The sequence below is a fragment of the Benincasa hispida genome, chromosome 12, assembly GCF_027475165.1.
Source record: "Benincasa hispida cultivar pf3 chromosome 12, pf3_genome.v1.1, whole genome shotgun sequence".
NCBI classification, from domain to species: Eukaryota; Viridiplantae; Streptophyta; class Magnoliopsida; order Cucurbitales; family Cucurbitaceae; genus Benincasa; species Benincasa hispida.
The window spans coordinates 61,124,983-61,134,470 of NC_143489.1; the positions used below are offsets into that span (position 1 = coordinate 61,124,983).

At 33.6% G+C, this 9,488-nt stretch overlaps 1 protein-coding gene across 1 annotated transcript; it reads left to right on the plus strand.

The window, feature by feature from the left end:
- The first annotated feature begins 1,302 nt into the window (after positions 1-1,302).
- LOC150032112 (vacuole membrane protein KMS1-like) lies at positions 1,303-8,421 on the plus strand. The gene is made up of 8 exons (XM_090307773.1): positions 1,303-1,683; positions 2,195-2,406; positions 3,505-3,583; positions 3,742-4,029; positions 6,456-6,613; positions 7,402-7,518; positions 7,672-7,854; positions 7,927-8,421. The coding sequence occupies exons 1-8, from the start codon at positions 1,623-1,625 to the stop codon at positions 8,101-8,103; spliced, it is 1,275 nt and encodes a 424-aa protein (XP_090163899.1). The 5' UTR covers positions 1,303-1,622; the 3' UTR covers positions 8,104-8,421.
- The last annotated feature ends 1,067 nt before the right edge of the window (positions 8,422-9,488 follow it).

Here is a 9,488-nt window from a genome sequence, read left to right on the forward strand (position 1 = left end):
TTTTTAATCTTTATTTAATATAATTATGTGTTTTAAAATTTAAGATTAAAAATTTGGAGACGATGAAAAATAAAAATGTTGTTTTGAGAATTTACTTGATTTAGATTACATAATTTGAAAACGGTTTGTAGAAACAAAATAGGGAAATTCTTATAAATAGAAAAGTCCCAAAAATATTTAAACTTTATACTAAAAAGTTTCAAAAGTACTTATATTTTAGAACTTTTTGCTATAATGTGTAAATATTTTAAAATATTTTTATATTTAAAAAGCCCCCAACAAAATATGAGTTATTACATATTTTTTTACCTAACGGATCTAAAAACATAAAATAGAATCTAGATTGTCAACCAAACGACTGATGGTATAATATTTGGTAAATATGCTAAATCATTGTGATCAACAAACTTGCTATTGAAATTTGCATACTTTTTTTTATTGACAATTTATAATTTTAAAAAGTTATTTAAAATACTATATTAATGTGCTTTCAATTTAAATTTGTATTTAGTATGCCAAATTATTTGTTAAATATAGGAGCAATAGGTGCAATCTTTACCTTAAAAAAATGATATCATTGAAAGAAAAAAATCGTGATATTCAACCATAATCAATTTGAAAATTTAGGATATAGGAAATCAGTAGTGTGAATAATATGCCAAACTTACGAAATATATTTTTATTTATAAAGAATAAAATTGAAAATTAGCTTCTTTTCATATATATATATATATATATATTGAAAATCAGCTAGAATGTAATTTTTTTAACTAGTAGTGAACATATTTTAAAAATTGACAAACTCATTCACAATGTATCAAAAACCATTCTCCCACAAAAAAAAAAAAAACTTATCAACCACTCAAAATTAGATTTGTAATTCCTTTTAGATGTAAAAAGCAATCTCTAATACAACATTAGATACTAGTTTAAGAGAGAATTTCTTAAAAGTTTAGGTTTCTAACATTTTGTATTTATATATATTATAATGGATAGATAAATAGTAAAATGTCACCGTTTATCAATATACACTCCCATAGAATTTTTATCATTAAATGATAATTTAATCTACATTTTTTTTAATTTAAAAACGGTCTCTTGTTAATAAGTTGTTAGATATTTAATTAAAGTTAAAAAATTGTATCAGACACTTAAAAATTTACATACTAAAAAATTTAGGGATTAAACGTATATGTCCTGCCAACAATTTATTTATATTTATAAATTAATAAATTAGAATTACAAGAAACAAATGTGAATGAAATATATATATATACATATATATTTTTTTTAAAAAAATTAAATATTTGAGTTAGGCAAAACCAAGGGTTGGGATCTTGAAATGGGGAAAGAAAAAAGAGGAGAGCGATAATCTCTGCAGAGCCAGAGCCGATCTTCGTTCCAAAAACGCCTTCAAAGAGCAGATCTTTGTTTCTCGATCTCAATAACAGATGCTAACTTTCGATTTTTCTCTATCCCTTTTCCCCTTTTCATTCTCCTCATGATTCTCGTCGATCTCTGATCTGGGTGTTACCAATCTGTTCTTATACAAGAGAATAATAAGATTTGAAATAGTAGAACGATTTTTTTGTTGCTCTCCGATTTGTAGTTGCAGTTTTGGAATGGGGACTGTTGAAGAAGCAGCTTCCATTGCTTCTCATGATTCTGAAGTTTCAATTTCAGGCAAGTCTTCCTCTTTCTCGTAATTTCTCGTTTGTTCGGTCCCGAACATTGATATATAAGGAAAGTTGAAGGAAATTAGGGCCTTCTAATTTGGAAGCTTGTTTTAATAATTTACTATTTACTATTTCATTGATGAATTTTGATGGTAACACTCGTATTCGCAAGAGGGAAACTTTTATGAGAGACTCGAGGCTGGTGATTGGCTGAAGTGTGTTGATGAAGTGATTCATCATGGGAAATAAGGGGCTTTGATTGATTGGCTGTATTGATTAATTGCAAACGAACGTGGAAACATGAATATTAGTTCTGGATCTATTAGAGTTCCAAAAGTGAATTGAATTTCGGTCTTGCTTATTCAGTTTGATTTATGTCTGAGGATTTATTGTTTTAGTTGTTGCTTTCACTTGACTTTTTATGGAATAATGAGAACACGTTTTTCTTGGATTCAACCTAACTTGGGGTTGTTCACATTTTATTTTATATTACCTGATGAAGTTGCTATAATTTGCAGAATTACGTAGAAAGCAGAAAGAAGAACTTGAAAATTTGACGTTAGTGAATCAACCATTCAAAACATTGAAGTTCTTCATTTTGGGTGTTCTTCAATATAGTAAACGCTCGATAGCATACATTTTAGCAAAAGGTGGTTGGCTTTTGCTTTTAAACTTGATTATTGGGGCAGCTGGAATTCTGATTTTGACTATTGAAGGGCCACATGAGAAGGTATTTCTGCCTTCCGAATTCATGTTAGCTTCACATATTCACCCATTTGAACAAACTGTGTGTATATGTATGAATCTTATATTCACTCATTTCAACAATGCATGTATATTTTATGCATCTGCAAGTACTATTTCATTTAGGATAAACCATTATAGTCTTTTCTTGATGACATTTTGAAGCGTCATTGTTATTTTCTATTTGTATATTTGGTGATTTGATATGCTCTATTGGTATGGTAGCCTTCTGGATGTATATTCTGTATTTTATCAACATTTATCTAGGTATGTTATTCTCAAGCCAATGCATTTTACATGGGCACTATCTGTAATTTGTAGCTGTACCATGCCGTCACAAATCTGTTAAGTTCTAAGCAAATTATTGCCCTCCTTATGACATTTTTTTTTAATCGTGGGTTTCCATGATTGATGATCTGTGAAAAAAAAAGGTTGTGTATTTGAATTCCTGCCTATTTGTGTAGGCTCTTGAGAGTTGCTATATTTATACCCTTGAAAATTCTGCAAGTGAAGATTATACAGCATATATATAATGAATCAATCCATTGTGATGAGACGGGGGTGTGTGCTATTTTGTGGGATTTTGGAGAGAGAGAAACAACATAATATTTAGAAGGGGCGAGATTTATTACGACAATGTTTGGTTTCTTGTTAGATTCTCTATTTCACTTTGGGCCTCTGTTTCTAGGCTCTTTTGTAACTATTCGTATCGGCTTATTTTTCTTGACCAGTGCCCCTTCTTGTAGTCTAGCTTCTTTTTGTGGTCTTTTTCCTTTTTGTATGTCTGTGTATTCTTTTATTCTTTTTCTTAATGAAAGTTAAGTTTCTTCATTAGAAAAGAAAGGTCAATCCAGTAGAAATGCCAAATTACAGAAGAGGTTGGAGAAGAGATGTAGCTATCCTAATAAAACTGTTTGATTGAAGTGTGGATATGTCTCCTCATCAATTACCTTGTTACGCTTTTAAATTCAGGAAGTGAATTTATTTCTGTTCTTGAAATTACTGGCCTTTTCTTATTAATTTGTCCACTGCCTTCCAGTTTTCAGGCAATCATTTTATCTAATAAATCCTGTGTGTTTTGCAGCATGTTGAGGAGATTGTGAAATACTTTGACTACGGCTTGTGGTGGGTGATCCTTGGAGTTGCATCATCAATTGGCCTTGGTAATTAATGACGTTTGATTTAACTGATGGTTGGCAGTGCTAATTATTGTCACTTGTTTGGAAGAGGCAATGTTCTTCTGTGATATTTAGACTGCAATTTTCTGTTATTATCAAGATTGTATTAAAGTGTTAGTTCACTCCCTATCATTTACTTTCAGGGTCTGGTCTGCATACTTTTGTCCTTTATCTGGGGCCTCATATTGGGTTTTTCACAATAAAGGCAGTGCAATGTGGTCGGGTGGACTTGAAGAGTGCCACGTATGACACAATACAATTGAAAAGAGGCCCATCGTGGCTTGAGAAGAGTTGTTCAGAATTTGGACCTCCAGTTTTCACATCACGAGTACCACTCAGCAGCATATTGCCAATGGTTCAGGTGGAGGCAATTCTGTGGGGTATTGGGACTGCCCTAGGAGAGCTTCCTCCTTATTTTATCTCAAGGGCAGGTATGAGAAAATGAGCACTTAATAGTATTCGTTAAAAGTTATAATGTCGATACTTTTGGTGAGATGACTACCAATGGAGCATTTTGATATTTCATCTTCTCTTATCCAATTTTTAGGTGGGTGGAACTTATCTATGTAAAAACTGTTTGTAATACTGAAAGAGAGCATTGTTTGGTGATCCTAAATAGTTAACTCTTTTGTTTTATAGTTATTATTTGTCGAGTGATGTTTACATAATTCTTGATAATGGGGGTGATATGATTGATTCCTCTTGAATAATATTAGATGGTATAGAAGCACGATTATGAGTAAATGCATTCATAATTTATGAACATGTTGATTGCTTATGATCATGTCAATTGAGACTTTTTGGATAAAGTGTTGGAGAAGAAAGGTTTTGGGTTTAAATGGAGAATGTGGATGTGGGGGTGTGTTAGGAATGTGCACTATTCTATCCTCGTGGATGAAGGTAAAAGGATCTCATCTGGTTAGTTAGGAGGTTGTGGGGCGCCCTGTGCACCAAGGTGGGTTGGAGATTGAGAATATAAGACTTCAGAACAAAGCTCTGTTTGCTAAATGTCTTTAGCATTTCGCCTTTGAGTTCGAATCTTTGTGGCATAGAGTCATTCGTAGTAAATACAGTACTCATCCCTTTGTTTGGATGGCGAAGGGGGGTTAAAGGCACACAACGGAACCTTGGAAAGATATCGTGTTAGAGCTCCCCTCATTTTTCATTTTGGGTTGATGCATTTTGGGGGATGGTCAGGATAGTTGTGGGAAGATCAGTGGGTTGGGGATAGTCCTCTTTGTTTCGCGTTCCCTCATCTTTATCACTTGTCTTCCTTAAAAAATCGCCTAGTCTCTGGCTTTTTAGTGTGGTCGGGGAGCTATGTGTCTTTTTCTTTCGGTTTCCATCATCACCTATCCAATACGGAAATAACGGAGGTTGTCTCTCTTCTTTCGTTGTTAGGTGAGTGAAACTTCAGGGAGAGCAAAAAGGATATTCGAGTTTGGAAGCCTAATCCTCTTGAGGGCTTTTCCTACAAATCTTTCTTTAGGTCAATGTTGGATCCCTCTCCTACTCGAGAGTCGGTCTTTGATGTTGTATGGAGGATTAGGATACCAAAGAAAATTAAGTTTTTTACCTGGCAGATTTTGCTTGGGCGTATGAACACCTTGGATAGGCTTGCTAAGAAGGGGTCCTTGTTAATAGGTCTTTTCTATTGTATTCTTCGTCGGAAGGTGGAGGAAAACTTGGATCACATTCTCTAGGGCTATCAATTCACAAGGTCTGTGTAGATTTGCTTTCTGCTGGAGTTTAATGTTCAGATTGCCAGCCAGAGTGATATTTGTGCGAAGATTGAGGAGTTCCTTCTCCATCCACCTTTCAGAGAGATGGGCTTTGTTGTGGTTTGTGGAGGTGTGCGTTGTGTTGTGGGATGTTTGAGGGAAGAGGAACAATAGGGTATATGGAGGTCTAGAAAAGGACCCTAATAAGATTTGGTCCTTAGTGAGGTTTCATGTGTTGCTTTGGGCTTTGGTTTCGAAGTCTTTTTTTTTTTTTTTTTTTGTAATTATTCTATAGGCAACATTATGTTTAGTTGGAAACCCTTTCTTTAGGGGTTTCTTTTGGGGGCTTGTTTTTTGTATGCCCGTGTATTCTTTCATTTTTTTTTTCAATGAAAGTTGATTTTCCTATTAAAAAAAATGAACATATTGATTGCTTTAGTTGAATGTCTATCGTGGTCTTAAATGATTAAAACCTTTTGTGGTTTTTTTTCCCAATGGGAGAGAAAAATCTTAATATATCATCTAACATACAATGCATTCAAATTTTATAACATATTGCTTACTTTAGTTGAATGTTTATTGTGATCTTAAATGGTTAAAACCATTCTGTGATCTTTTCCCAAGGGAGGTATAGAACTTTTTCTCACCACAGCCTTTTCATGATATTAACAATTGGAAAGCTCTCCCCTAGTTTACATTGAGTGGGTGGTCCCTCTTCTCCTAGCCCCTAGGATGTGTTCTGTTCCTTTTTATGGCAGTAAAACAATATTGTTGCTTATAGAAAAACAATCTTGATAATTAGTGATATGCTATAATAGATAGAAACTATTGGGCAAGAAATTTGTCTATGGATAATGTTGCACTTCTTTCTGATACCTTTTGTCAAGTTGATGATACAGAATTTTGAAAGAGCAGTATTGGCAAACAGGAGCTTGCTCTAGTTTTTACTTTTGAACTTGCCAAATAGTGTATTTTTTAGACCAACAGCAATACAAGTCTGAAATTGTCCAACTGCAAAATAACATGTTCCAGTACGTTTATTGCTTTTCTGCTGTACATTTCTCAGAATTGCTGCTATGCTTTTCATATCCAAGTTTTCACCTTTCATGTTCAAATATATTTCTTCCTTTATGCAGCACGCCTCTCTGGTGGCAGATCAGAAGCAATGGAAGAACTAGATGCCTCTTCAAGGGAAAGTAATGGGTTCATTCCAACATATTTAAATAAAGTGAAGCGATGGTTCCTTTCACATGCTCAGCATTTGAATTTCTTTACAATTCTACTGCTTGCTTCGGTTAGTTATGACTTTATTCTCTTCTATTTCTGATTTGATTTTTCTTTGCCAGTCTTTCAATTAGGAGATGAGAGTATAACATTATTGCCTTGCTAGGTTCATGTAATTTTCCCCCCTTCATCTTAAGTTATATTTATTACGGACCTAGTGGTTAAAAGAACACATTGAAAAGCAAATACATTTTGTTGGCAACCACCTCCCTAGGGCATTAAATATCTTATTTGCATTTTGAGAGTTGTCTCGTGGGATAAAATTTCATGTAAGTTAGTCTTAATGCCCGGAGTTATGGGGAAAAAACCTAATTTGATTAGGTAATTTTCCGATTGAATTTGTATCTTTTGGTTTTGGCTTTGTCGCAGTATACACTGCTATTCAGAGGCAGAAGGAAAATGAAACTATGTAAAATGAATCAAACAGATAACATTATATGGATCTTGAGACAAAATAAGTTCAGGTTTTACGTGTGCGTTTTTATATAAATGTTTTTAGAGCCCAACTACTCCAATGATTTTCTTGAAGATACCTGTCGGCAAGTTTAGTAAAAATAATGAGTACTTTTTATAAATATGTTATGTTCACTTCTTTTACATTTATTGTGATTTTGCTGCTTTTATTTAAATGTTATTGACTTTAGCTTCTCAAATTTAGGAGAGAAGAAATTATGCTAATTTCTGATTTTATATTTGTTACTTCCATAATGCGTTTTTTTTTTTTACGTATTTGATATGTAGCAGCATGATTAATGTCATCATTTCAATAGCTTCTGACATTCACTGATTATCTTCCAGATTCCAAATCCACTGTTTGACTTAGCTGGCATTATGTGTGGACAATTTGGAATTCCTTTCTGGGAATTCTTCTTCGCTACGCTGGTTGGAAAAGCGATCATCAAAACTCACATTCAGGTTTGTGAAAGTTCTATATTTTGTTGTTAAAAATTGGTTGATTTGGTTTGCAAGGAGCTAATTATCAGACTATGTGAAAGTGAAACAGACACCAACACTTGATTCTGTGCATCTTTTGATATAACTTGGTGTTTATTATGTCCTTCTCTGCAGACCGTTTTCATCATTGCCGTTTGTAACAATCAACTTCTTGATTGGATAGAAAACGAATTAATATGGATACTTAGCTTTGTTCCCGGATTTTCATCTATCTTGCCCGGGCTGATCGCCAAGCTTAATGCAGTCAAAGCTAAGTATCTGAAAGCACCGTCTCATGTGACAATTGCCAATCCCAAGGTAACTCTCGGAAAAATCTATAAATTTGTTTGCCTGAGCTTGTCTGCTTAAATGAGCCCTTGTCACATTCAGGCCAAGAAGTGGGATTTCTCAGTTTCTTCCATCTGGAACACTATAGTATGGCTCATGATCATGAACTTCTCAATCAAGATTATGACATCAACTGCCCAAAGGTACTTGAAGAAACAACAAGACAAGGAGCTGGCTGCATTGACGGACAAAGTTCCTGCATCGGCATGCTCAAATTAACCCGATCCTAATGTCATCTATTTCGTCACTCATAATTTACTAAGATTTAGCATCAGTCCTATCAATTTGAGTAATCGAGATATATGTCTGGAGAGACATTGGTTTAGAAAGCTGTATAGAATAGAAAAGGCACTTTGGAGAAACAGCAAAGGTACAAGCTTATGATGATAATGTAGGCTATCATAAACCCAGTTCTGATTGAGGGGAGGGAACCATTATTTTGGGTAATTATATTGATCTTACCCACTGTTAGTTAACCATTGGAAAGATACATCATTATTCTTTCTTTATCCCAGACATTTTGACTCATTACTTGAATTATGATAGTTAATCACTCAATCTAATCTCTCTCATCCTCTGTGCGCGAGCGCGCAAATTATTTGGTTGCTGTTGTGTTCTCATACAGTAAAAAATTCTCCAATCATGAAATTTAGTAGTGGCTATGAAGTGGGCACATAATATTGATGTTTGATAGACAAACCACTAGGCTGACATCTTCTCTAATTTAATAATGTTTTGATGAATCATCATTATCTGTGAAAATCCATAAACATAAAATTATTTGTATTCTTTTAATAATTGCATTATTATTCCCTTATTTATAACAACATATCAGAACTATTTCTGGAGTACATTGAAAATTGAAATGGAATGGTGACGTAATCCAAATAAGTGTTTCAGTTACTGTCATGTTTCAAGTCAATGATTGAGTAGATTTTTCATCCAACATAATAAATTTTTATTTTGATATTGGTATCACTGTATGAAATTACAAGAATTACCCCTTACGATATTGGTCTTGCTTTGCTACAATGAATCTCGCTCTCACTATCTCTTGTCCATCGTGATGTGATTGTTTGTCAGTACGAGTGATTTGAAAATTTTCACGAAATCATTTGTTTAAAACATCAAATCTTTAACACGCCAAACATGTAATGGTGAATTCTTTAAAATCTAAACTTCATTTAGACTGTGATTTTGTTGAACGTAGATTTATTGAACGAGGTTTTCCAGAACGGAGTTTTTCAGAACCAAACAGAGTTTTTAGAATGGGTTTTTCAAAACGGAACAACTTGATATTGAACGTAGATTTATTGAACGAGTTTTTAGATGATATTCATCTGTTTGTACAACTTGATGAAAAATGTTCTCTTGCTTTGTAAGATGATAGAAAAGTGATTGGGATGAGAACGAAAATTTGTATATTGGAAGCGAGCTAATAGAAATTTTGTGCCTATTACATTGAAGTATGAAGAACTTAAAGCTCACATTTATAGGGTTACAAATGTAAGTTCGTTAAAATTTGATATTATCATGAGAGTTAAATATAAGTTTGACTATGAAGTCCCTCCACAGTACATACGGAACGACGATGATGTTCGCTT